This window comes from Octodon degus, unplaced genomic scaffold (assembly GCF_000260255.1).
Source record: "Octodon degus isolate 3935 unplaced genomic scaffold, OctDeg1.0 scaffold00050, whole genome shotgun sequence".
NCBI classification, from domain to species: domain Eukaryota; kingdom Metazoa; phylum Chordata; class Mammalia; order Rodentia; family Octodontidae; genus Octodon; species Octodon degus.
Window position 1 is genome coordinate 11156639 of NW_004524626.1, and position 26868 is coordinate 11183506.

General features: G+C 57.3%; 2 protein-coding genes across 9 annotated transcripts in view; both read left to right on the forward strand.

Moving 5' to 3' along the window:
* Dock6 (dedicator of cytokinesis 6) overlaps positions 1–6031 on the forward strand; it is a 45345-nt gene extending 39314 nt beyond the window's left edge. For 4 of the 6 annotated variants that reach the window (XM_023717186.1, XM_023717187.1, XM_023717188.1 and 1 more), the window contains 9 exons: positions 1276–1407; positions 1488–1502; positions 3345–3470; positions 3569–3658; positions 4323–4559; positions 4783–4926; positions 5006–5112; positions 5278–5439; positions 5811–6031. In XM_023717186.1, coding sequence (XP_023572954.1) covers positions 1276–1407; positions 1488–1502; positions 3345–3470; positions 3569–3658; positions 4323–4559; positions 4783–4926; positions 5006–5112; positions 5278–5439; positions 5811–5853 — 1056 coding nt within the window. In that variant the 3' untranslated portion in view covers positions 5854–6031. Of the gene's footprint in view, positions 1–1275; positions 1408–1487; positions 1503–2024; positions 2124–3338; positions 3546–3568; positions 3659–4322; positions 4560–4782; positions 4927–5005; positions 5113–5277; positions 5440–5810 lie in introns of those variants that run through there. The other 2 variants (XR_002821424.1, XM_023717189.1) reach the window with 2 other exon arrangements.
* Positions 6032–9250: 3219 nt separating this feature from the next.
* Positions 9251–26213, forward strand: Kank2 (KN motif and ankyrin repeat domains 2). 3 transcript variants are annotated; one of them, XM_004632834.2, is made up of 12 exons: positions 9251–9340; positions 10210–10321; positions 10755–11948; positions 19086–19211; positions 19307–19406; positions 20284–20532; positions 21150–21237; positions 21673–21892; positions 22306–22448; positions 24940–25140; positions 25214–25303; positions 25548–26213. In XM_004632834.2, exons 2-12 carry the CDS (start codon positions 10285–10287, stop codon positions 25599–25601), a joined length of 2502 nt encoding a protein of 833 aa, XP_004632891.1. In that variant the 5' UTR covers positions 9251–9340; positions 10210–10284; the 3' UTR covers positions 25602–26213. The 3 variants fall into 3 exon arrangements, with proteins under 3 accessions (XP_004632891.1, XP_023572962.1, XP_023572961.1); XM_023717193.1 differs by lacking the exon at positions 9251–9340 and adding an exon at positions 9351–9388; XM_023717194.1 differs by lacking the exon at positions 19086–19211.
* Positions 26214–26868: the final 655 nt, after the last annotated feature.

Consider the following 26868-nt stretch of genomic DNA (forward strand, 5'->3'; position numbering starts at 1 on the left):
GCACTTACTCTTGGTCTTGGACATCTGTGGGCCTGTGACACATGTGTCATTGTGTCCCTCCCACTGCAGGGTCATGCAGAGGAATTTAGCCGCCCTGAATCTTAAATCTCTTTTCATCTAAAAAGACAAAAATGAGGACTCAGTTTCTAGTTTTGTTTGTTTTTTGAGACAAGGTCTCACTATGTAGCCCAGCTGGCCCCATCTCACGGTGGTCCTCCTGCCTCGGCTTCCCGTGTGCTGGAACAACAGGCAAGCGCCACCACGCCCTGCCGTCCTGAGCACCATAGCCTCACTGTTGTTGTGGGGTTTTCTCCTCCGATTTCTTGTGCGCACGAAAGCAGCTCGATGTCCAGCCTGCTTGAGGATGGGTGTCCCAAGGATCTCTGGCTTGTGTGTAGCTGCCCTTGTCTCTGCAGTGTCCCTTTACTTGTCTCAGTTGCTCACCCCTTTGGGAGCTAGTAGTTTGACATGGGACCCAGTCAGATGCAAGATGAGGCTTCCCAGTGACATTGTGCTTGAGGTTTTGTGGTGCTGGGCCTTACACCTTCCGGCCCAGCGCTCGCCACTGCACTGCACCCTGGTCCCCCAAGGATTACTTGTTCTGTGCCGCCAGCCCCCTCTAGTGCTGCTGTTGTCATTATTGTCACTTTGCTGGCAACTCCAGAGAGAGAGGTCTCAGGGGTTCAAGGGAGAGGATGGACACAGACTTCAGACAGTCAACAAATGCCAGAGAGCACCTGCTGTGCCAGGCAAGGGGCCCCAGCAGGTGACCACCACCAGGTGCCACCTAAGCGAGTGTGTCAGGGCGCCACGCCAGGTGGACCGTTGTATAGGTGGTGGCCTTGGGAAGCCCCTGCCCAAGAAGCTCAGTTTCCCCTCTAAGACATGGGGGAGGAGAAGAGTTCTTGGTCAGGAGATGTAGCTCAGGCTCCACCCCCAGTACAGCCAAAGACAAAAAGTCCCCACAAATTTAGCTCCTCGTGCCCATATAGGAGGTAGCTCAGACGTGGAGGAATCTTCTACATACATTTGAATGTCATCCCAGTGTCTGGGAGGCTGAGGCAGGATGAGCTCAAGTTGGAGCCCAGCCCGACCAACTTAGTGAGACCCTGTCTCAAAAAGGGGTAGGGGGACACAAAGAGAAGGCTCTGGAGGGCCCCACAGAAAAGCAGGTGCCCCCTGGGGGGTGGGGATGGTCAGAGGGCGTTTCCTGAGGAGGCGCGGGAGGGGGGCAGGCTGGAGGATGTGGGGAACCTGACCCCCACACCACCCCAGGGTGGGCTGTACGAGGCCGTGAATGAGGTCTACAAGAACCTCATCCCCATCCTGGAAGCGCACCGGGACTACAAGAAGCTGGCAGCGGTGCACGGCAAGCTGCAGGAGGCCTTCACCAAGATCATGCACCAGGTGGGCCCAGGGCCTCTGCGCCACCTCGCCCGCCCCCGGCCCCGTCCCAGCCCCCCTCACTTCCACCCCTCTCCCCGCAGAGCTCCGGCTGGGAGGTGAGTCCGGCTCACTGCCCCCTGGGACCCCCAAGGCCTGGTCAGTGCAGTCGAGGACCACTAGAGGGCGCGCGAGGAGCACGGCCGCTGCCCAGGGCTCCCCCACGCCCACCCCTCCCGACCCCTCCCGGCAGCCTGTGAGTCACCGTGCTGGGCGCCCTCCGCCTGCCTCGGCCGGCCTGGGGGTGCAGAAGCAAGTGGAGCACCCCACCCCCACTGTCTCCTGTCTCCCCATCTCTGGAGATCTCTGTGACTCTCAGCCTCTGTCCCCGCCTCCCTGACGCCTGGGTTCCCCCAGGAACTCTGCTCCCCAACTCTGGTTAATGCCCCCCCATCCCGTTTCTTCTCTTCTATTTTTAGGCAGCTCCTACTTTAGGGAGAATTTTCTGGCCAAAGATGGCAGGAACCCAGGGCCCTGGCAGGCAGGCAGGCAGGCAGGCAGGGTGGGGCGGGTGGGACAGGCGGGGCTCCTCCCTCCTGGGATCCCCGGTGTCCCCGCCCATGGAAATTCTCCTAGGGCAGCAGAACCCGAAGGGGGGCTGACTTCTGAGCTCCCCTATGACTGTGTCTCTGTCACCCCTCCACTGCCGCGTCGGCCCCACCCTGCCTGGATCTGCCGTGGTGAGTGCACGTGAAATCACCGCACTTCTCTGCTTATAAGGGGGTGCTCTTGGGTAAAGGGGTGGGTCCCTCCTTCCAAACTTAGTGAGGAAGAGGCTGGAAAGAGGAATGTGCAGGACAATAGAGCCGCAACCTCTGTCCAGCTGGGTATGGTGGCGCATGCCTGTCAACTCAGCATTGGAAGCTGAGGCAGGAGGATCGCCACGAGTTTGTGGCTAGCCTGGGCTACAAAGTGAGACCTTGTCTCAAAAAAGAAAAGAAAAATAGCAGCAAACAACAATAGAGCCTCTGTCCCAGGGTGAGATGGCCCTACCGTCCTGCAGCCACTCAGGCATGTGTAGGACAGTACTGTGCACAAGGCCCCACCCATGTGAGCCAGAGAGCCGTCTTAGTCGGGCATTAGGGTCTAGACGCTGAAGCCTAGGCAAACTGAAATTTGGAGCTGGGCTGGTAGCTCAGGCCTGTCATCTCAGCTCTCTGGGAGGCTGAGACAGGAGGATCGAGTTGGAGCCCAGGGGCTGGGGAGATGGCTCAGTAGAATAAGCACTTCTCTGGCAAGCGCAAGGACCTGAGTTCAATCCCCGGTTCCGCAAACAGAGTTGGAGCCCAGCCTGGGCAATGTAGGGAGACTTTATCTAAATCCCCGGTTGTGGAAAAAAAAAAAAAAAATTAAGCTGAGGATGTAGCTCGATGAAGGCCCTGGGTTCAAAAAAGTCAAAGGAAAAGTGGGGATTTGGGTTGAGCAGAGATATTTTGGGAAAGGTAGACAGGCTGGGGAGAAAAAGCTGAGGGTACAAGCAGTTGGCTGGGGTCCAGGTCCACACCCCAATATTTTTAGGGTCTTCCAGCATATCAGATGCTCTGTTTTCTGTTTTGGGTCTTTGTTTTTCATTAGTTTTGAGACAGTCTTATTATGTAGTTCTGGCTGGCCTTGAACATACTACATAGCCCAAGCTGGCCCCCAACTCACATGATCCTCCTGCCTCAGCCTTCTGAGTGCTGGGATGACAGGCTGAGCCACCACGCTGTCCCTGAGATGCTCACACCCTTCCTGGTGATGGCAGGGCCCCGCTGCCCCGCCCACTTCTTCCCAGCCTCATTTGCCCCCACCCCCCACGCTTCCTGCCCTGTGGGGCATCTGGACACCTGCCCCTGGGCCAGGGACAGCTGCTGACAGGCCGTGCACCTTTCCACAATGCCTTCTGCCCTTCACAGCCCCAGCGCGTGTTTGGGACGTATTTCCGCGTGGGCTTCTATGGCGCTCGCTTTGGGGACCTGGATGAGCAGGAGTTTGTGTACAAGGAGCCGTCGATCACGAAGCTTGCAGAGATCTCCCACCGGCTGGAGGCACGTCCCAGCTGGGGACTCCACGGGTTACCCGGCTACCAGGGCTGGAGTGGGGGCTGCACCCCTGTACCCTGAGTGAGTTGACCCCGTGTTCCTAGGAATTCTACACAGAGCGGTTTGGGGACGACATAGTGGAGATTATCAAGGACTCTAATCCAGTGGACAAGTCCAAACTTGACCCACAGAAGGTGGGTCCTCTAACCAGCCCCCCCAAACCCTATAGTCAGTGAGATTCCAAGTACCGTTTGCTGGGGACCTTACAGCTTATTTTTTAAAAAATCATTTATCATTTAGTACAGTGTCTCACACAGCTCAGACTCAGCGATCCTCCTGTCTCAGCCTCCTCAGCGCTGGGATTACAGGGTGCATCAGCATGTCGTACCAGGAGTCAAACCCGGGTCCTTGCGCTTGCCAGGCAGGTGCTTAAACCGCCAAGCTATCTCCCCAGTCCTATAGTTTTATTTTAGAAGCTGGTTATAATGGCACCAACCTTGGAGGCCAGACTAGGCAACTGAGGGAGAGGGCTCAGTCAGGAGGCTGAGACAGGAGGATTGCCGCCAGTTCAAGGCCAGCCAGAGATAGAGAAACACTGTCTTTAAAAAAATTTTTTTTAATTAAACAATACAATAAAAATAAAAGGACTGGGAGTGGGAAAGTAGCTCAGTGCATAAAAGCTGGGTTCAAACCCAGCACTAAAAAAAATAACTTTTTTTCTGCGCAACTCCAAATTTTATCTGGGGGCGGCTCCAAATCACACTCCTCTGGGGAGAACCCTCAAATAAAAGCCCCAAGGCCCAGGACCTCTTTGACTGGGAGGGGGCCTTCATGCCCCATGCCTGCCTCACGCCGCAGGCCTACATCCAGATCACCTACGTTGAGCCCCACTTCGACACCTACGAGCTCAAGGACCGCGTGACCTACTTCGACCGCAACTACGGGCTGCGCACCTTCCTCTTCTGCACGCCCTTCACGCCCGACGGCCGCGCGCACGGCGAGCTGCAGGAGCAGCACAAGCGCAAGACGCTGCTGAGCACCGAGCACGCCTTCCCCTACATCAAGACGCGGATCCGCGTGTGCCACCGCGAGGAGGTGGGCGGGGCGACGCTGAGGAAGGAGGATCGCTGCGGGAGGGAGAGCAGCCCGGACTATATAGCAAGACCCTGTCTCAAAAAAAAAAAAAAAAAAAACACCTCCCCTGGGCTTGTTCCTTGCTGGGAGAGGGGGGGCACCTCCCCTGGGGGCACAGTGTCCTTGGGCTGGCTGGGTCAGGACACCACATTCCTCCTCCCCACCTCACCCTACCTCCCCGCAGACGGTGCTGACCCCGGTGGAGGTGGCCATCGAGGATATGCAGAAGAAGACGCGGGAGCTGGCCTTTGCCACGGAGCAGGAGCCGCCCGATTGCAAGATGCTGCAGATGGTGTTGCAGGGCTCCGTGGGGCCCACAGTGAACCAGGCACGGCTGGCGCGGCGCGTTGGCCACCCCGGGGACTCTGGGTGCCACGCGCAGTGCTCACGAGGCCCCTCCCTTGCAGGGACCCTTGGAGGTGGCCCAGGTGTTCTTGGCAGACATCCCCGAGGATCCCAAGCTCTTCCGCCATCACAACAAGCTGCGGCTCTGTTTCAAAGACTTCTGCAAGAAGTAGGCCAGGGCAGAGCCGGGGCTTGCCCCACCCACCCCGCATTGTCCTCTCTACGCACCTGGTCTCCAGGGAGTGCCCTGTCGGTTGGGAGACCCCCGTCCCTCCCACCATGCTGTCCCTGCTACATGCCCGCCCCTGAGTGTCCCACATCACCTGCCCCACAGGTGTGAGGATGCCCTGCGGAAGAACAAGGCACTGATCGGGCCGGACCAGAAGGAGTACCACCGGGAGCTGGAGCGCCACTACTGCCGCCTGCGGGAGGCCTTGCAGCCCCTGCTCACCCAGCGTCTGCCCCAGCTGCTGGCACCGGCACACGCTGGCCTCAGGTGGCTGCCCCGGGTCCCCCACCCTGGAGAGCACAAGGGGAGCTGGGCCAAGACATGTATTTATGTATTTATTTATTTTGGAGGCAGGATCTCTCCATGTAATCTAGCTGGCCTTGAACTCAGTAAGTGGCCCAGTCTGGCTTCGAACTCACATAGATCCTCCTGCCTCAGCCTCCTGAGTGCTGGGATAACAGGGCAGGAGCTACCAGCACTATAGTGAATTTTGAGATAACCTGGCAGTCTCCCAGCCAGATCAGGATGGATCTGAAGCGGGTGGGGGGAGCCATTCTAGACCTCCCTGTGGGAGGATGTGGGGCGGGGTGGGGGGCTGCGGAGGATTTGGCCATGCTGAGTCTCCCATCCCTCCCCAGGAACTCTCTGAACAGAGCAAGTTTCCGCAAGGCAGACCTCTGAGCCTACGGTGACCAAAGCTATTCCAGGGACCAGCACCCAGGCAGGGCTGTCTGCCCTGCTGAGAGCCACTCCTGCCAGCCTCGGCTACAGATGACCACGCCATCCTCGCTCGGGGCAGGGCCCTCTGTGTGCACTGATACCTCCTCCCTTTCTTAATTTAAAACAGTTTTTACATACAGCCTGTGTGATGTGTGTAGTCCAAGCCCCCGTGAGCGCAAGTCTACCCACATGCTGAGAACCTCCTGGAGGGGCAAAGGAGCCGAGGTGGGGCGCACGCCTGTCATCCCAGCACTCCGGAGGCTGAGGCAGGAGGATCACTGGGGGTTCCAGACTGGCCTGAACTATAATAGTGAGAATTTATCTCAAAATCCAGGAATCTATTGGGAATCCAAGAACAATTTAGTGACAACAGACAGATCCCTGCCTACGTTGGTTGATATTCTAGCGGGGAAGGTAACATAAATAACTCATGTCAGCTGGGAATAATAGTAATATTAAGTGATTATTCAGTGTTCAGCCTGTACTGTGTGGTTTCCAGAACTATGCATTGTAGGCTACAGCCTGGAGTGGAGGTAGAGCTCAGTGGCAGAATGGACCCCAGGCCAGGTATCTAGCACCCCTCCCCCAAAAATGTAGGATGTCTAGTTTTGTTTTTTTCTTTTTTGTGGTACCAGGGATTGTCTCCCCCATCCTAGGTTTTGCTTTTCAAAACAGGGTTATGTTGGGTAGTTTGGGCCTTAAACTTATGATGGGCTCGAACTTATAGTGGTAGTGATTCTCTTGCCTCAGCCTCCCTATTGCTGGGATCACAGGCATGGGCTACACACCACTCAAGCCAGTTTATGGGCTTTTGTACCTGAGACCCTCCACTGGGCCCCTCAGTGGTTAGGGGATCTTTTCAGAGCCTCTATCAGGCATTTGTTCTTTTTTTTTGCGGAACTGAAAATTGAAATCAGGCCCTTGCGCTTGCCAGGGAAGTGCTTATTTTACTGAGCCATCTCCCCGGCCCGTTTCTCTATCAGGTACACGGCATAAATAGCCCCATTCAGCAGATGGAGAAACTGAGACTCGGTACAGTAAAAGACCCGAAGGATGATGTGGGGCTGGTCTAAATCTGCCTGGCTCCTGTGGCCCAGGCCTCTGCTGCCGCCCGTGCAGCGTCGAGCTGAAGTAGCTCCCTTCCCGCCCTGCAGCGGTCACGCCACAGTGTACCAGGCCGGCGCTGGGCGGCTTTCCAGCCGTGGCCGCCGGGGGGAGGGGTGACCTGCCGCCACCGAGTTCCCTGCCCGCCTCCCCGCGCTGGACTCCGGCCAGCCACGCCCCCCGCGCAGCCACGCCCCGTGCGGCCCCACCCCCGGCAGCCGGGTGGCAGCCGGTGGGAGAAGCTAGCGCCTGGGGATCCCGCCGCTGGGAGCCGAGGTGGCGACCGCGGGAGGACGGGACGAGATTGGACCAACTCAGACGTGCACACACTCACCTGCTGCCCAGGTGACCGCGAGTTCACCCCCGGCTCTGCATTGCCCCGCCCCCACCTAGCGCAGGAACCCCCGGGCCCGGGGGGCGCCCGAGGGTGGGGGCGTGGCCGGGGCGGGGCCTTTGGCGGGGCGGGGCCTCCGGGCCGGGTAGGCCGGGCGGCGGCGCGGAGGACGCAGGGGCTGCGGGACACAAGGACTGCAGCGGCCGGAGCGCGCCAGGCGAGTGGGACCCGGGGCTGGGTCGGGGTTCGAGGCCGGTTCGCCGTTCCCTGTGATCATCACCCTTCCCCACCTCCCACCCTGAGCCCGACCTCGCGTGTGTACGGGAACCGCTCCCAGCAGCTCCACACTCTGCCCAAACTTTGGGGACTCGGAGCGCCACGATCCCCGCGCTCCTGCGGGGTCCCCTTGCCTGACCCTGGCCCTGTTCCCCTCCCCCAACACCCACCCCGGCCCCTCACTCGTGCCCCGCCGACGTCTCCCATCCCGGCCCTCTCTGCCCCTCTCCTCTGTTCCTGTCTGCCCCGTCTTCTCCCTTTGCTCTGTCCCCAGCCCCCAGGCGGTGGGAAAGCGTCCGGGCCTTGCCTGGCTGCCCTGGCCGGCTCTAGGAGAGCGGCAGCTGTTTACCATTAGCCGGGACCCTGCAGGCCTCCTCCCTGCACGGGGCGGGGTCCTGGGGGCAGGAGAGGGGCAAAAACCCGACAGAAATGCTCAAGCTAATGGAGAGTCGCTTTGGGGAGGCCCTTGCACCCCTTCCCTGAGCTCCTCTACCTGTCCCTTGTTGGAGTGCCCTGTCTTCTCTGTGCCCTCCCGGGAGCCTGTTACAAAAAAGGGACCCACACTATCCCTTCACCTCACTGCATGGAGAGTGGTCCGTGACTAGAGACCCCCAAGTCTCGGTCATCATATCCGAGAAATGGGTGAGGATGATGTCTGCCAGTGGTGGCCTAGCTTGAGCTCAAATCCAGGCGTAGCCATTGCCTCACTGCCCACGTGACCCTGGGCAAGTCGCTGATCTTGTGCCCGTTTATAGAGTCCCCGAATACAAACTAAGCTGAGGAGGGCTGGGGAGATGGCTCAGTGGAATAAGAACTTCCCTTGCAAGCACAGGGCCTGAGTTCAATCCCCAGTTCCGCAAAAACAAAAAAAACTACGGGGCTGGGGAGATGGCTCAGTGGAATAAGTGCTTCTCCGTCTAGCACAAGGGCCTGATTTCAATCCCCAGTTCCACCAAAAAAAAAAAAAAAAAAAAAACTAAGCTGAGGACTACCCGCTGCATAGGTGGTCACAACAATTAAGCTGGGTGTGGCGACTCATGTCTGTAATCCCTGCGCTTGGGGAGGCTGAGGCAGGAGAATGCCAACTTTTGAGTCTGGCCTGACCAACCAAGAAAGGCCATGACTCAAAGTAACGCATGAAAAAGGGGTCAGGGAGGTGGTCCAGTTGTAGAGCACTTCTCCCCCCTCTGGATACAATTCCCAGTACTGGCAAAAACAGACAAACAAAAAAGTCAAAACTGCTATTATTAATGTTATTTGGTCCACCTCCAGTGCCACCCCCTGGGTTTTTTTCCTCCTGCTGCCTTTGTATTCTTATGTATTTTTTTTTTCTTTTTGCGGGAACCGGGGAAGCGCTTATTCCACTGAGCCATCTCCCCAACCCCTCCTCTTGCTGCCTTTGGACCCCTCTTAGGTCCCCAGAAAACATTTTGGATCAATTTCCTGCTGCTTGGAGGGGGGAATGAGGCTCCCAGATTTCCTAGTCAGTGACCTGGTACCTGTTCCAGGTGTTGACAGCTGGTGAAGGCAGGTTGGAGAGGTGGAGAGACGGAGAGAGAAACAAGAGAAGCGAAGAGAAGGAATGTGAAGAGACAGAGACACAGAGAGACACAGGCGTAGAGAGAAGAGAGAGAAACGAAGCCAGTCTGGAGGAGAGGACAAGGCCACGAACGCTCAGCTGCAGCGGCCCCAGCCTTCATGCCCGCCAGGGCCTGGCCTGGCCCATCCTCCTAGGTACCCCACTGCCCAGGACCCCTGGGCCAGGAAGGGTCCCCTTTGGTGGTGGGTGTGCAGCGGTGCCTCCAGCAGGGCAGCTGTGGGCCTGACAGCGGAAGGGACTGGCTGAGTTCAGGCGGGCGCAGGGGTCAAAGGACCCTGGCCAATGTCCAGGGCTGGAGGCGCCCTTAGTGAGAGGCCCTGATTGTCCCTCTCTCCTGGCACCTCTGGGCACCCCTCTTACTTCCTCCACCCATGACTTCCCAGGCCTCCGCCCCAGCCCTGTATCCCTGCTGCGCCCCCAAGTCCGGACGCATCCTGGGGGGGCAGGAAGTGCTGTGTAGTGGCAGCGAAACTGTTTATTTTTAGAGAAAATTGTTTCCATAAAGGGGAAAGGCTTTGCAACTTGCCGCCTTCCCGGCTTTCCCCACCCTACCCCCCCATTGTCAGGTCTGGCCTGACCCAGCTCTCTGCTTTGGGGTCACTTAGGGGTCTCTGCCCCCCACCCCAGACCCCGTCTTTTCATTCTTTCCCCCTATGTGTCCATCTTCCCGGATCCTTGTAGAAAGTGCCCCAGCCTCCTCTCTAGCCGGCCCCCATCTTTCCCTGTGGCTGATTCTGGCTGGGCTGCAGGAAGGGGGTACAGGAAGGGTGGGGCTGTCGGGCTTGGGGCCCCCAGTCGGGGGCCATGTGGAGGCAGGGCTTCGGGAACAGCTGGAGCCTGTCCAGCGGCTGGACAGATGTGCACACAGGCAGGGAGCCTTGGTTTCTTTGTTCCGGGCCTTTCAGCAGCCAGGCTGGGTGTGCACTGTGGGGAGGGTCCTCCTGTCCCCCCAACGCTGCTGCAGACGCCGCCTGACTCTGGTCCCATCACCTCCTGTCCCCAGCTCAGCCTCAGCTGGTGCTTCCCGCAGTGTGATTCCCAGGCCCCCAGGTGACTCCTGCGGACCACAGAGGAGAGGATGGCCCAGGTCCTGCATGCGCCGGCCCTGTTCCCAGGTCAGGGCTCCGAGGGGGGGGCACAGCTGCGCCCTGCTGGTCTGGGGGAGGAGGAGAGGACCTGGCCTGGCCCTGGGAGGAGGACTTGGCTGTCTTGCTGGAAGAGGGGGTGGCCTGTGGGGGACATGGGGCTGACCAGGGAGATGAGGGGGAAGACAGGGCCCAGTGCTGGGGGCTGAGGGGGTACAGCTCTGTCCCGGAGGACCTGAAGCAGGAAGCAGTTCTGCTGAAGGGAGCTTAACTTCAGAGAGCAGGAAGGACCCAGGCCTGGGGGACTCGGACGCAGCCCAACAGGAGGGTCTGATGAGGGAGGGGATCCTGGGGGAGACAGGAGGGGATCTGAAGGTGGAGACAGTTGTCCCTGGGGCCCCTCTGCACCCCAAGAAGGGGGACAGTGGTATCTGGAAGCCCTGGCTTTTCTCCCCCAACCCAGGGACCCCGGGCCCTGCCTCACCACCCGCCTTTCCAGCCAAAGAGCCCGACCCCCCTTACTCTGTGGAGACACCTTACGGCTACCGCCTGGACCTGGACTTTCTCAAGTATGTGGATGACATCGAGAAGGGCCACACGCTGCGGAGGGTCGCTATGCAGCGCCGTCCCCGCCTGGGCTCGCTGCCCCGCGGCCCCGGCTCCTGGTGGACGTCCACAGAGTCGCTGTGCTCCAATGCGAGTGGGGACAGCCGCCACTCGGCCTACTCCTACTGTGGCCGCGGCTTCTACCCACAGTACGGCGCCCTGGAGACCCGTGGTGCCGGTGGCTTCAACCCTCGCGTGGAGCGGACGCTGCTGGATGCCCGGCGCCGCCTGGAGGACCAAGCAGCCATGCCCTCGGGCCTGGGCTCCCTGACCCCCAGCGCCACAGGCTCCACCAGCTCCTTGGTGGGTTTGGGGCTGCCACCACCTGTGACGCCGCGTGGCTCAGGGCTGTCCACGCCAGTGCCACCCAGCGCCGGGCACCTGGCACACGTGCGGGAACAGATGGCAGGTGCCCTGCGGAAGCTGAGGCAGCTGGAGGAGCAGGTGAAGCTGATCCCCGTGCTCCAGGTGAAGCTGTCTGTGCTCCAGGAGGAGAAGCGGCAGCTCGCTGTGCAGCTCAAAAGCCAGAAGTTCTTAGGTCACCCCGCCGGCGCCCGGGCCCGCAACGAGCTCTGCCTTGACCTCCCGGACCCCCTAGAGGACCCCGCAGCGCTCAACACCCGCAGCGTGGGCACCTGGGTACGAGAACGGGACCTGGGCTTGCCTGATGGGGAGGCGGCCCTGGCCGCCAAGGTGGCCGTGCTGGAGACGCAGCTCAACAAAGCACTGCAGGACCTGCAGGCGGCCCAGGCCAGGCCAGCACTGGACACTCCGGTCCGTGTGGACACCGTCCGCGTGGTAGACGGGCCGCGGGAGGTGGAAGTGGCCGCCAGCACTGCCACTGGGGCGCCTGCTCAACGAGCCCAGAGCCTAGAGTCCTACGGGGCAGGCCTGAGGGCCCTGGTGACACCTGGGGACGCCGGGAGCCCCGCAGTGTTCTGCAGCCACGAGGTGGTGGAGACCATGTGCCCAGTCCCTGCTGCATCCACCAGCAACGTCCATGCCATCAAGAAAATCAGCATCACGGAGCGGAGCTGCGAGGCAGCCACAGGTCGGTGACCACAGCAGGGAGGATGGGGTGTGGGGCCTCTCCCCTTACGATGGCTAGGCCTGGGCCCTCAGACAGCAGGTCCAGCCCCAGCCCTGGCCTTCTACCAGCCGGACCACTGCACGTGAGCGTGGCAGTGCACGCCCGTCTCCCCCAACACCTGGGAGGCTGAGGCAGGAGAACTGCTGTGAGTGAAAGGTCAGTCTGGAAGTGGCAAGAATGAGCTCAGAGCACTTTTAAGTGGAGAAAGGAAAAGAGTTGTTTGTATTGTTAAGTGTCAGCTTCAGGCCAGGCCAACCCAGGTGGTCAGATGCCTTCGGTTCCTTTCCTGTTTTCTCCTGTCTGCCTGGAGGCTTCTGTCCCAGGCAGGTGGAGGAAGGAGATCGTAGCGTCCCAGCTTAGTGCAGTGGAGGGAAGAGGACATACCGTTTCTCCTTAGTTCAGACAGCACCAGTGAGAACCCCAGGGCGGCCACACCTGGCGGTGCACTCCCAGCGCTTGGAGAGCCGAGCCAGGAAGATCCTTGAGTTCAGGGCCAGCCTGCACCACCTAGTGAGACCCTCACAGACCTGCCTCGGCAACCATGTCCCTCACGCCTTGGGTCCTGAGGGTAAAGGGCCCCATAAAGGAAGGGATTGCCCCCAGTGGAAGTGGTGGATCCTTCTGCCAGGAAAGAGTCTGGGCACACAGGAAGCCAGCTGCACCGCCACTGCTGCTCTGGGGCCCTGGGAGAAGCCATGGCGTGATTCATCCTGAGGCGAGGACAGCTGCTCCTGCTGAGTGCTGCGCTAAGGGCTTTGACCAAGGAGGGGCCAGAGGAGACGGGCCACGTGCCAGGCCAGGGCTCCCGGTTCCAATTCCACTTCCTCGTGTGTGACCCGGGTGAGGACATCACCTCGCTGCCGCCCCCACCCCACTTGGCCCTCTAGATTATGAATCCTGCGCCCAGGAGGAGCTCAATCAGTGCTTCTGCTAATAAGTTTTGGGACGGCTGGACATCCCATGACTTATGACTGGGGAGGCTGAGGCAGGAGGGTCACTTGGAATTCAAGGGCAGCTAGGGTGATATAGTGAGTTCAAGGCCAGCCTGAACCACATAGCAAAGCCCTGTTTCAAGAAATGATGAGGCCCTGTGTCTCATCCAGCCCTCAGGTCTCCAGGGTGCCAGGGAGGCCCCATATCGGGTTGCCACCCTGTGTTCCCACTGCACCCCTACATGCACTGTGCAGCTCTGGCCCCCAGCCAGAGGTCCTGCCTGCCCAGCCTGTGCAGCTGGGGGATGAACAGACCCAGCGCTGCGTACGCTGTGCTCCCCCACGTGTCACGCTGTCCTGACGTGCGTCACACAAGTGTCCTACCTCTGAGCGACACATGGGCCCTTTTTATTTTTTTAATTCTGATCCAAAGTGGCCCAGTCTGGGCTCCCTTGCAGTTCTCCTGCCTCACCGTCCCGCAAAGCTGAGATTACAGCTGTATGGTGCCGTGCCTGGCTCCGTACTTGTTTAATACATAAAACCATGACACGTGTTCTCACGGCTGACTACAAAACAGATGGCAACTGCTGTCAGCCCTGTTCTACTTACTGTTTTTCTGAGTGGCGCTGGCATGGAACCCAGGGCCTCATGGATTTTAGGTGTGTGTTCCGCTACTGAGCTACAGATCCAGCCCCATCTTGGTTTTAAACACGTCGGAGCTGAGTGTGGTAGTGCACACTTGCAGTCTCAGCACCCTTGAGGCTGAGGCAGGAGGATCCCTTGAGAGTTTCTGACCAGTCTGAACTGCATAGCAAGAGCCTGTCTCAAATGAACAAATAAAAAAGCATGCTGGTATGCCAGGTGACTTCTTTGATGCCTTTTTTTTTGTTTGTTTTTGCGGAACCAGGGATTGAACTCAGACCCTTGTGCTTGCCAGGGAAGCACTTATTCTACTGAGCCGTCTCCCTGGCCCCTGATGCCTTTTTTTTTTTTTTTGATAGTTCAATATTTATCAATGCCTAGCGACCCTGCGAGATGAGCAGTATTTTTTTTTTTTTTTTTTTTTTTTTTTTGTGGAACTGGGGATTGAACTCAGGCCCTTGCGCTTGCCAGGGAAGCGCTTATTCCACTGAGCCATCTCCCCAGCCCCATGAGCAGTATTTTGACCCACCCCATGCAGTGAGGAAACCAGGACCCCAGGAGCCTGAGGGATTTCCGTGGATTTCAGCTCCTCGTGGCCAGTGGCCAGTGGTGTAAGCAGCTCAGTGTGCCAGCCCTCCCCGGGCCCTGGGTTCCATCCCAAACACCACAGGAAATAAAATGCACATCGGCTCCATCTTCCACTTGACTATCCCAGGAGCTGCTCTTCCACTTAGTGAAAACTCTTCAGCTAAGGCTGCTTGCTTATTTTTGTGGGGCTTGGGGTTGAACGTATGACCTTCACAGTGTGCTCCACCCCCAGCCCTTTTTATTTTGTAACTTCTGAGACAGGGTCTCTTGTCATGTCTGTCACGTTTCCCAGGCCTCGTCCACTCAACTCTGTCTGGGTTCTTTATTTCCCTTCTTTTAGAGAATGAGTTTAATATGCCAAGAAAGTGCATACTCAATCTACGTACGTACTGTGTTCAGTGCTTCTGTAAGAGAGAATCAGCCACCGATCGTCATGTTGAACGAATAAGTGGAGTGTGGTAGAGCACACCTGGGATCCCAGCGCTCTGGGAGGCTGAGGCAGGAGGGTGGCAAGTTCCAGCCCACCCCGACTTGCTTATTGAGACCCTGTCTCAAAACAATAGGTTTGGGGCTGTAGCTCAGGGCGAGGGCGAAGGCTCTGGGTTCAATCACCAGTCCCCAGAAGAGAGGGAAGGGAAAAAAGAAAAGTGTGACACCCCCCTACAGTCATAGGGTGTCAGTCTCAGCCCACACATGTACCCCACCACTGATTCCACTCCTGGCCCATTTATTTTTTAACCTTTATACTTGGTGCTTGAGACAGGGTGTTTCTGTTGCCCACACTGCCCCTGAACTCCCGGCCACAGGCATCCTCCCGCCTCAGCCTCCAAGTAGCTGGGCCCACAGCCCCATGCCGCCGCTCCCAGCTTTCTGCCCTATGGGCTATCATTCCGTCCTCCACCTTCCAGAGGCTGCTTTAGATGTTTGGTGTCCTTGAAAAATATGCCGTGTGTTCAATTTCCTTACATGGTATTATGTTTCAGAAAAACAAACCTCTCTCTGTTTCTTATTTTTTCCCTCCTCTGCCTCTTGTGTTTTTCAGTGCTGGGGATGGAGGCAAGGGATTAGGGCTGCCTCGGGCAGGCTCTGCCCCGTGCACTACCCACCAGACCTCTTCTCCTCTGCATACACTGTTTTTTGAGACTGGGTCTCGCTATGTATATAGCTCAGACTGGCCCCGAACTCGCAGCAATCCTCCTGCCTCAGCCCCCTGCATGCTGGATCGCCACACTCCACTTATCCTGCTAATTATTTTCGCCAAACACTGGCACCACGTAGTGTGTCTTTATTGGTTTAATTTGCATTTCTTTCTCGTGGAGAAATTGACCACCTCCTTCTATGCTTACTAAGACTGCTCTGTGAGACTTCATTGTAGCCTTTGTCTATTTTCCTGCGAGCAGTTTCCAGCTGTTCCCAGCAGGTTCCCACTGGGGTTAGTGGACAGTGGCCGCTAGGCAGAGCTGGCCGCCTGCCCGCTTTGTATATGGCTTGGGCAGCAAATGCTTATTACTGTTTTTTTGTTTTGTTTTTAATTTTGTGCTCTGTAGCCCAGGCTGGCTTCAAACTCGAGGTCATCTTCCTGCCTCGGCCTCCCAAAAGGTGTATGCTGATGCACCTGGCCTTGATGGGAGCCCCTGCTTGGACAAGCGTCTGCGCACCTTTCCTGTTCAGGGCCATCAGATGTCAGAAGTTTCAGTGTCTGCTATTTTAAGGCCAGAGAGCGAGACCTCATGTAAATGAGTGGCCTGTGCCAACTCATCTGAATTTTTCTCAAGCCACAAAATGTGGCTCTGTTCAGGTTTCTCAATTGCGTTTTCTATGTGTCATTGCAAGGCTGGAGATTGAACCCAGGGCTTTGGGTCTGCTGAGTGAGCGCCCACAGAGCCGCACAACCCGCTCTGTTTAACCACAGAAACTGTAAAACCTACCGGCATGGCGAGAGGCCAAGCCCTCGGGTGCACGCACAGGGCCCTGGGGTCCACCCTGGCGCTTCAAAACAGTTAAAACATCTGTAAGCTCAGCTCTGGAGAGGCTGAGGCAGGAGGACTGCTGAGAGTTCAAGTCCAGCCTGTACTACATAGCGAGACCCTGTTTCAAAAAATAAAAATCCTGGGCTGGGATTTATCTCTGGCAGAAGCACCTGCCTGGCAAGCACAAGGTCCCGAGCTCGATCCCTGGTCAGAGACAGAGAGACAGAATAAGAACCCCCTGCCCTTTCTTTGTTGCACTGGAGATGGAACCCAGAGGCTCTTGCACGCCCGGCAAGTGCTCACCACGGACCCCCAGCCCCCGCCTGTGTTCTTCCACAGGCGACCTCTATGGAGGAACTTTGTGAGAGTTTATTTCTTTAATCAAATAGAAATCTTTGTTTTGGATATAGTTAAATCTATTTCATTTTTTTTCGTATATGATTCATACTTTGAGGATTCTTTTTGATTTTTTGAGTCAAGGTCTTACTAAAGTAACCTCAAATTTGTGGTCTTCCTGCGTCGACCTCCAGCATAGTTTTTGTTTTTGTTTGGCGGGGGACAGAATTTTGCTATGTAACTCAGGCTGGCCTCACACTCTCGGAACTCCTCCGGTTTCATTCAGCCCGCCAAGTAGATGGGATGGCGAGCAGGCCCAGTCTGTTCTGTTTAAAACTTAGCTAAGTGTGCTGAGGCACGCTGGTTATCCTAGCTGAGGCAGGAGGAACACCCGAGTTTGAGGCAAGCCTGGGCTCCAGAGTGAGACTCTTGTCTCAAAGAAGAAAGAGATATCTTAGCTCATCTTGAGCTTTAGTTCCTCCATATAAATTTTGCTGTCAGTTTTCCCCATTCCCTGTAGAATAACAACAAACACAGCGGTCCTTTGGTATCTCTGGGAATTGCTCCTGGCGCCCCCTCAGATAGCAAAATCAAAGGATTTTTGCCTATGTTTATAAAATTGGGCAGGAGCTGCCCATGGTAGTGTGTGCCTGTTGTCCCAGCACTGGGAGGCTGAGGCAGGAGGATCACCACAGGCTCCGAGCCAGCCCAGGCTTCATAGTGAGCTCAAGCACAGCCTGCGCTGTAGAGCGAGTCCCTGTTGCAACAAAATAAAATGTTAAACTTTATAACCATGTCTGTTCTAATCCCCCTACACACAAAAGCCACCCTGGCTGGTCTGAGCACAAAGGTATTGTCCTGGTCACAGTGCCCACGGGTTTCCCCTGGCTAAGCTGGGCTGGGCCACCGTGGGGAGCCCCCAGCAGGCCAAAGCAGAGAGTCGGTGACCACTTCCCAGCCCACCTGGCTGCCTGAGCCTCTAGATCCAGTCAGGTGCCCCCACCCACCTGTAGCTTCCGTGTCACCCCTTGTACTGTCCACTAAGACCAAAGACCAATGAATTTTGTGGTTGTGGTTTCGAGACAGAGTCTGGCCGTATAGCCCAGGCTGAGCTCAAACTCATGGTGATTTTCCTGCCTCAGCCTCCCGAATAGTTGGACCACAGGCGTGGACCCCCACACCCAGCAAGAGCTATGTACCCTACATCCCTTTCATGGCTTGCATTTTTTTTTTTTTGGCATGTGCAGTCTCTACTTCAAGTTCAGCAGCAAGGAGCAGGAACCTGCACCCTGGTTACAGTCACAGACAGACGGGGTGGGGCAGCGACAGCCACTTGGTCTCGAGAGCTGCCCAGAGCAGGGCGCGGCCGCCAGGGCTGGGTCTAGAGCCCAGCTTGAACTCAGCCTGGAACTCAGCCTGGGAGTCCGGAGCTGATTCCAGACGGGCAAAGAGGCTGCATCCTGCTTTGTGGTTTATTTTGTAGCACATTTGTGCAGTAGTGGGCTGGAACGCAGGGACGCAGCCAGAGTTCAGGGCCCAGCACAGCATGCGGTACCGGGGATCACACCCAGGTCCTTGCGCTTGCTGGGCAGGCACTCCGACCGTCAGCTGTCTCCCCAGCCCAGCCACAGCACTTCTTCCCCACCCTTGGGACCGGGGATCAAACCCAGGACCCTGCGCTTGCCAGGCAAGCACTTATTCTACTGAGCTATCTCCCTGGCCCCATGCACTTCTTCTTCTTTTTTTTTTTTTTTTTTTTTTTTTTTTTTTTTTTTTTTTTATCATTTATTTATTTTTATTGTGTGTGTGTGTGTGTGTGTGTGTGTGTGTGTGTGTGTGGCCAGCTCAGCCCACCAGGGGGCGGGGCTGGCTGGCATGTGGTGCTGAGGGATTGAACCGCGGTCCCTGTGCTTTGCCAAGCTTGTTTCAAGTAAGTGCTTTAGACCACTGAGCCATCTCGCCAGCCCCCCCCCCCAATGCACTTCTTAAAAATAGTTTTATTTTGCAAGTCTTGCCAAATTGCCCAGGCTGGACTTGAACTTAGGATCCTCCTGACTCAGCCTCCCAAGGCCAGCCACAGTACTTCTTAAATTAGTTTTATTTTGCAACAGTCTTGACAAATTGCCCAGGCTGGACTTGAACTTTGGATCCTCCTGACTCAGCCTCCCAAGGTGCTGGGATTTGAGAGGTGTGCACCACCATGCTCAGCTTTAACTTCTGAGTAGTGTAGGGGAAAATGAATTAAATAAATTGGAGCAGCCCCAAGTTTCATTTCACCCCAAAAGAAAAACAGGTCCAGCCTTGCAAAGACCAGTACTTTGTAATCTGAGGAGTTCACATGTTAACACCATATAGTTCAGTGTTTGTTTATTTTGAGATAGAGTCTCACTGTGTAGTACGGGCAGACCTGAATTCCCAGCGATCCTCCTGCCTCAGCCTCCTGAGTGCTGGGATGACAGGCGTGCACCACCGTGCCCAGCTCAGCACTTGGTCCCTAATAAACTTCTCAGTTTCCTCCTCAATAATAATCTGAGCCCTCAGAGACAGATTTGAGCCATGGGCTTGGCGGCGCTTAGCAGTGCTGTCATCTGGCTGTCCCACGTGTGATGCTTCCTTTTGTGTCCCTTAAGGCCCCCCACCGGCACCCGCGGAGTCAGCCTCCTCCCCTCCAGCAAGCCAGGTGGCCACTTCTGACCCTGCTGACAGGGAGCCCCCCAGGGAGGCATCCCAGACATCCCAGGAGGCTGGGGGAGCAGGTGAGTGGCCGTGGCCACCAAGGGGCTCGGGACGCAGGGCGGCCGTCCGGCAGGGCATCGGCCCAGGGACCCTCCTGTCACTGCGTCCCTTCCAGGCGGAGCCCAGGCAGGGGTGTGCTCCAGCAGTAAGAGGGAGGAGCCTGAAGACCCTTCAGCCCACAGGAGGAGCCTGCAGTTCGTGGGGGTCAATGGCGGGTAAGGAGCCCCCGTATGCCACAGTTGTTGTGTGTCCCTCAGGTCCCGCGGGCACGAGAAAGAGGGGACCCAACCCCCTGTTCTGCAGCCTTCATTTTTGTTAATTCAGTGAATGAAACCATATTCAGAGCCAGGACTGGTGGTGCACACATGTGATCCCAGCACTCAGGAGGCTGAGGCGGGAGGATCACCACAAGTTTGAGACCAGCATGGGCTACATAGTAAACTCAAGGCCAGCCTCTGATCTATAAAGTGAGACCTCAGAAACTGAAACTAGAAAAGGGCCTGGGATGTAGTTCATCCCCACATCATTATGAAGGCCCTAGGTTCAATCCCTAACACTTAAAAAAAATTTTTTTTTCTTTAAAGAGGGTCCTGGGGGAGGTGGGGCATCAGTCAACTTTAGGAAGTACCACATGAGGGGTGGGGCAGGAGGCCCCCAGCATCCCCCACCACCTGAATAATCCAAGTCCCAGCTAACGATTATTTTTTGTTCTTTGAGACAGGGCTGGCCTCAGACACCCTCCTGCCTCAGCCTCCTGAGCGCTGGGATCAAGGCATGTGCCTCAGTGTCTGGCGCCTAACGCTCAGTGAGCACTAGCTGGGGTGATGCTGAGGCGCATCTGCAGCCCCCTGTGGTCCCTGTTGCCATCTTCCCCATCTAACATAGGGGGACACTGGGGCCAGGGAGATGGCTCAGTGGAATAAGCACTTCCCTGGCAAGCACAAGGGCCTGAGTTCAATCCCTGGTTCTGCCAAAAAAAAATGGGGACACTGAGGCCCAGGGAGGGCAGGCCCGCAGGCGCCCCTTCCCACCCCCCTGGGTCCCCTCCCTCCCACAGTGTATCTCCCACCTCTGTCCTGCACACCTGCACAGGTACGAGTCGTCCTCCGAAGGCTCCAGCACAGCCGAGACCTTCTCGGACAACGACAGCACGGAAAATGAGGCTCCTGAGCGGGAAGAGAGGGCTCCGAGCGCAGCCGGAACCCTGCAGCACAGGGCCCCGGGGACCGAGGCGGCAGCAGCCCAGCCCAGCCGGCCGCTGGAGTGCCAGCTGTCTCGGGAGGCCCCGCATGTGCCCGTGGCGGAGGGGGCAGCGGGCACCAACTCGGAGGACGAGATCCGGTCAGTCTTCTGGGTGGGAGGGTGAGACGCTGCCTTCCACCCCCACCTGGTTCCAGTCACACGCTGTGGTCTGCATTAATGCAAGACTTTCCCGCCCCCACTGGCCTTCTGGAATAAACTGGCCTGTGCACAAGTCCTGTTGGTATTTGTGCCCCTCCGCCGTCTGTGCCTGGGGTGTGGTGTGGAAGCCCGGCCCTGGCATAGGGGCATCTGTGATACTCCAGTGAACGGGGCCACACACATCAGAGAGGGGAGCCCTGAGCCCCGCGCAAGCACCCCAGCTGGATGCAAGTGGAGGGGTACCCAGGAGGCCCAGGGCTTGCTGCTGAGATAAACTTGCCAGGCATGGTAGCTGCCGCCTGTAATCTTAGCCACTGGGGAGGCTGAGGCAGGAGGATCCCCATGAGTTCAAGGTGGCCCAGGCTATATAGTGAGTTCGAGGCTACATAGTGAGATCCTTTCTCGTAAGAAAATAAATCGGGGAAAATAACAATGAAATATATAACAAGGACTGGGGGTGCAGTTCAGGAGTGAATGCTTGGCCGGCAGGCGGGAGGCCCTGGGTTCCGTTCCCAGCACCAAGTGGACAGAGACACCTTCTCGCCCGCCCCCTGCAGGATGGAGCTGAGCCCTGACCTCATCTCGGCCTGCCTGGCGCTGGAGAAGTACCTGGGCAATGCCAACGCGCTCACCGAACGGGAGCTGGTAGGGGCAGGCCATGACCACCCCTGCCCCCCCAGGGCCTCAGGCTGGGTGGATGGAGTGAGGGACAGAGCCCCGGGGGCCCCTTCTGCATTGTCTGCATTTCCCTGGAGTACTCTTTTATAGATTTTATTTCTGGATGTGCTGAGATTGTGCCCAGGGCCTTTGCTATGAGCTCTATCCCTGGCCCTTTCTGTGGGTCTCACTAAATTACTAAGTTACCCAAGCTGGGCTGGAATTTGAGATCCTCCTGCCTCAGCCTCCCTGCCCAGCCAGCATCAAGGGTCTTCCACACTTCCCTCCAGGGCCTGCTCAGGACCGGTTTGCCCCAGTTTGCTCTCTGGGGCCCCTGGGGGTGGGGTGTCCACCCTCCATCCTGCGGCTCATCTGGAAGGGTGAGCTGCACCCCTCACGCCCCTCCCCTGCTGACCCACCCAGAAAGTGGCCTACACCACGGTGCTGCAGGAGTGGCTGCGCCTGGCTTGCCGCAGCGATGCCCACCCCGAGCTTGTGCGGCGCCACCTGGTCACCTTCCGGGCCGTGTCGGCACGGCTGCTGGACTACGTGGTCAACATCGCCGATAGCAACGGCAACACCGCGCTACACTACTCCGTGTCACATGCCAACTTCCCCGTGGTGCGGCAGCTGCTGGACAGCGGTGAGCTGGGGCGGGGCCTGCGCAGGACAGCTGCTCTCCTGCCAGGGTGGCCCTCAGTCTGATGGAGCAGGCTCCAGCCAGTCTCAGGGCTAAACAGACCAAGGCTGGCCTGCCACTCACAGAGATCCTCCTGCCTCAGCCTCCCAAGTGCTGGATGTGTGCCCCACCATGCCCAGCCTAGCTCCTAGTCTTAACCACTAAATGTGGATGCCCCTGCGCCCAGCCCCCAAGCCTGTAGAGGTGCATGCGGGGTAGAGCTCTACGCAGACCTCCCGGGAAGGAGTAGGCTCCCCATCTGAGGACTGGAGAGTCAGGTCAGGCCAAGCTGAGGGAGGAGAGGGTCTCGCCCCTCCCCGTGGTCCCAGGTTAGAGCCATAGCCCAGCTGGGGACTCATGCGGGCCTCCCTCTGCAGGCGTCTGCCAGGTGGACCGGCAGAACCGTGCCGGCTACAGCCCCCTCATGCTTACCGCGCTGGCCACGCTGAAGACCCAGGATGACATCGAGACTGTCACTCAGCTCTTCCGGCTCGGAGATGTCGACGCCAAGGCCAGCCAGGTAGGCGGCCCTCGGCCACCCCGACCAGACCCGTACGGTGCTTCCCCACACACACAAAATCCAAGCTGTCTGCCAGCTCCATTGCTGTGTAGACGGGGAAACTGAGGCTCAGGAGGCGGTGTCACTGCCTCAAGTTCAGAGTCGAGGAGGAAGGATTTGAGCCAGGCATGGTGGTGCACACCTGTGATCCTGGCACTCGGGAGGCTGAGGCAGGAGGATTGTTGTGAGTTCGAGGCCAGTCTGTGCTGGTATGAGACAGGCGACCCTGGCTCACGCTGCCCAGGCCCACGCTGTGCTGGGTCACCATCTCCCTCAGACACTGAATTGGCCTCACTAAGCCTGACCTTGGAATCTTCCTGCCCGGCCTCCCTCCTCTCCCTCTCCTTCCCCCGCCTCCCTCCTTCCGCTCCCTCCTCCTCCTCCCTTTCTTGCCACACAGCCCAGACTGGCCTCCAATTCACAATCCTGCCTCAGCCTCCCAAGTGAGGGAATTACAGAAACATCACCACACCCAGTCCCACTTTTCATTTTGTATTTGTGTAATTAAAACCCTTTCCGCCCTCCTGCTTTTCACCGAGGTGAACGGCACGTGACACAAGCTCGACCCTTTCAGTGTGAAGCAGTCAGTGGCATTTAGTGCCCTCGTAATTGTGCAGCCGCCACCTCCAGCTCCTTTCAGGACATTTTCGTCACCCCCAAATTCCTGCCCTGTGGACTCAGGACGTTTCACATCAGTGGGATATGCCCAGCACTCCCGATTATTTTTTTCTAATTTTTCAAGACAGGGTCTCTGTGTAGCTGAGACTGGCCTTCAACTCGCTATAATCCAAGCTGGTCTTTTTTTTTTTTTTTTTTTGCGGTACCAGGGATTGAACTCAGGAACTTGTGTTTGCCAGGCAGGCGCTTATTCTACTGAACCATCTCCCTGGCCCTCGATGCTGGTCTTGAACTCACAGCGATCCTCCTGCCTCAGCCTCCTGAGGGTTATGTTGTGGCCGTGCACCACCACATCTGGCTTGTCTCAGGTGTTAGTCATCAGAGATGAATTAAAGTCTATGGGAAGATGTGCACAGATTCTGTGCAAGTTGCACTGTGGTATACCAGAGACTTGAGCCTCCCAGAATGTTAGTATCTGCCAGATGTCCAGGAACCTGTCATCTGCAGGCACCAAAGGACATTCATAGGCAATATGTGGCCTCTTGTGCCTGGCTTCTTTCACTCAGTGTAATGTTTTCAAAGCCATTTATTCAGGATACTGTATAACAGTAGTCTTTTTCATGGCTGAATAATATTCCATTGCATGGATATGCCACACCGTGTTTTATTCATTTATCCCCAATGGACGTTGATTTAACTTTTTTTTTTTTTTTTTGGTGGAACCGGGGATTGAACTCTGTCCCTTGTGCTTGCCAGGGAAGCACTTTTTCGACTGTGCCATCTCCCCGGCCCTTAACTTTTTATTGAGGCACAGCTGATCAGTATAAAAGTATACAGATCTGAGTTGGATAAGTTTTCAGGTGGGGAGTGAAGAACCCGCTGTAGATGATTGGGGCAGAAGCTGTAGGCAAAGTAGAGCCTCTCCTAATAGGCGACAATGAACTGATACACCTGAGTGATGATAAGCCAGTGAGCCAGGCGTAGCATTGCACACCCATTACTCCCAGCACTCTGGGAGGCCGAGGCAGGAGGGTCACAAGTTCAAGGCCAGCCAGGGCAATTTAGTGACTTAGTCCTGTCTCACAGTAAAAAAAAAAAAAAAAGAAGAAGACAAAATTATGTGTATAGGCTGAGGATGAAGATGTAGTTCAGTGTGATGGCCACAGATTCATCCTCCCAATACTGCAAAAGAAAGGAAAGATGGTACCAAAAATAAATGAATAAACAATTTTTAAAAATCCAGGGCCAGGGAGATGGCTCGGTAGAATGAGCGCTTCCCTGGCAAGTGCAAGGGTCTGAGTTCAATCCCTGGTTCCGCCAAAAAAAAAAAAAAAAAAAAAATCCACAGGCCTGGTGGTGCACACCTAGAATAACCACATTCAGAGGCTGAGACCAGAGGTTCACAGTGAATTCCAGGCCAGCCTGGGGCTTCATCGTGAGATCAGGAGGCTTGATTTACATACAGGACCCTATCTTGAGAAACAACAAAACCAGGGCAGGGGAGACAGCTCAGTAAAATAAGCACTTGCCTGGCAAGTGCCTGAGTGTAACTGCCAGTTGCGCCAAAAAAATAAAATAAAATAAAATAAAAAAATAAAGAAAAAGAGAGAAAAAAAACAAAAAAAGAACAAAGCCAAGACAGAGGAAGGGCAGGGAGGAGGGAGAGGGCCAGCCCCGGTGAAGGCCGGGAGGCGGAAAGGTTGTTCACACTCCAGCACATGGCTGTGTGCCTGCCTGCCTGCGGCGGGGTACTGGGGAGCCATAGACTGTCGAGGCGCGGGGCAGCGCACCCTGGTCCCGTGCGGGCTGTAAGCACGCTCCCCGCCCTGCCTAGGCGGGACAGACAGCCCTGATGCTGGCCGTCAGCCACGGCCGCGTGGACGTGGTCAGAGCCCTGCTGGCCTGCGAGGCGGACGTCAACGTGCAGGACGAGGACGGCTCCACGGCCCTCATGTGCGCCTGCGAGCACGGGCACAAGGAGATCGCGGGGCTGCTGCTGGCCGTGCCCAGCTGCGACATCTCGCTCACGGACCGCGTGAGTGCCGGCCCCGCCCGGGGGGGGGGGCAGACCAGGGCCAGGGCCGCGCCTAGCATGGGCTCCTTTGCAGGACGGGAGCACCGCGCTCATGGTGGCGCTGGACGCGGGGCAGAGTGAGATCGCGTCCATGCTGTACTCGCGCCTGAACATCAAGTGCTCGGTGAGCCTGGGGCTGGGGGTTGGGCGACTGCGGGGGGGGGGCCCTCCTGGCTCAGTGACAGGTGCGGCAGCGTGGTCGCCGTGGGCACCCGCGCCCGGAAGTGGGATGCAGGATGCAGGTCGCCCTTGTCCATTCGCCCCTGGACGCATCCTTTGCGCGAGGCCAGGGCCTGTGACCCCCAGAGTGGCTCACGATGTCCCCAGCACCAGGCCCGCCGGCCAGCGCGTCCCACCTCTCGTTGCAGTTTGCCCCGATGTCCGATGATGAGAGTGCAGCGTCATCCTCCGCTGAGGAATAACGGGGAGGAGCTGGCAGTGTGTCCAGGCCACCAGCCCCCAGGGCCGAGCGGCCGCCCCCTCCTTGTGCTCTGCTCTCGCGGCCCTTCCGCGGCTGGCTGCCCGGCCCCGATGTCGCCTCTGCTTCTCTGGGGACCTCGCCGCCCGGGGCCCCCAGCATGGAGCCGGGCTTCTTTTCCCAGGACCTTGATTCAAAGCCCAGGCTCAGTTCATGCCTGCACTGGCGACCGAGGGGCGGGTGTGGGTTTGAGGAAGAACACAGAGAACAGTCAGCCGGCAATTAGGGCGGAGGAGGGCGGAGGGGAGAGATGGAGATCGGGTGCTTGAATCATCCGTGGGGGAGGGCGGCCCAGGCCCAGCCCGGACTTCACTGGCATGGCGAGTCTCCCTTTCAGTGGAAGCCACGTGCACAGGAGCTGCGTCCTCCCGGTGGCTCTGCCCCCACGTTTCACCCCCTGATAGATGAAAGCAACTTCTTCATCCCCACACACACCCCAAACCGCTTCCTGGGTCATCTCCTTTGTGGTCCTTTTACAGAATGGATTCTGTCTCTCACATTGTAACACGGGGCAGCAAAGCTTGCATCATCTTTTGTTTTTTGATTTTTTTTTTTTTTTTGACAGGGTCTCACTATGTGGTTCAGGCTGGCCTTGAATTTTCTGTGTAGCCCAGGCTGACCTCAAACTCAGAGATCCTCCTGCCTCAGCCTCTGGAGTGCAGGGATGATGGCCATGCGCCCCCACGTCCAGCTGTCTTCTCCACATTGCTGCCAGTGTCAACCCCTCCAAGCTGGGAGGTCTGTGGGGCTCAGGGTCCTGCTGCCAATGTCTCTGTAGCTCTGTGACTTGGACTTCACCCATTCACAAGGAGAAATGGCCCAGAAATCCGTCCTCTCCCCTCAGAGGCTCTGGCAAATGCAAATGTTCCTAGAAAATCCTCCAGTCCCCAAGAGCAAAGAAAAGGATCCAGCTCTCAGAGAGGCTGCTGCCTCCCAAGTCCCGAGCCCTAGTGACGGGGCTGTCCGTCCTCCCCAGGGCTGCAGAAGCTTCTCCTCTAAGGAAAGAAAACAGGGTCTGGGCGTGTTGGCAGAGCACGGGCGGGCTCCAAAAATCCTGTGTGTGCACAATTAAAAGTTGGCCGCCCCGGCCTCCCAGCGCAGACTTAAAGAGACAGGGCTTTTGCGGAAACCAAACAAGGGCCAGCTGGCTTTCTTTTTTTCTCTGTCTGTCTGTCTGTCTACCTGTGTGTATGTGTCTCTCTCTCTCTCTC

What these genes read in the sequence shown, in the direction of transcription:
- Kank2 (XM_004632834.2), top strand. Translation starts at nt 10,285, where the DNA reads ATGGCCCAGGTCCTGCATGCGCCGGCCCTGTTCCCAG. An exon ending in AACTCGGAGGACGAGATCCG is followed by an intron (nt 20,533 to 21,149) that starts GTCAGTCTTCTG and finishes CGCCCCCTGCAG; the next exon opens with GATGGAGCTGAGCCCTGACC. An exon ending in GCGGCAGCTGCTGGACAGCG is followed by an intron (nt 21,893 to 22,305) that starts GTGAGCTGGGGC and finishes CTCCCTCTGCAG; the next exon opens with GCGTCTGCCAGGTGGACCGG.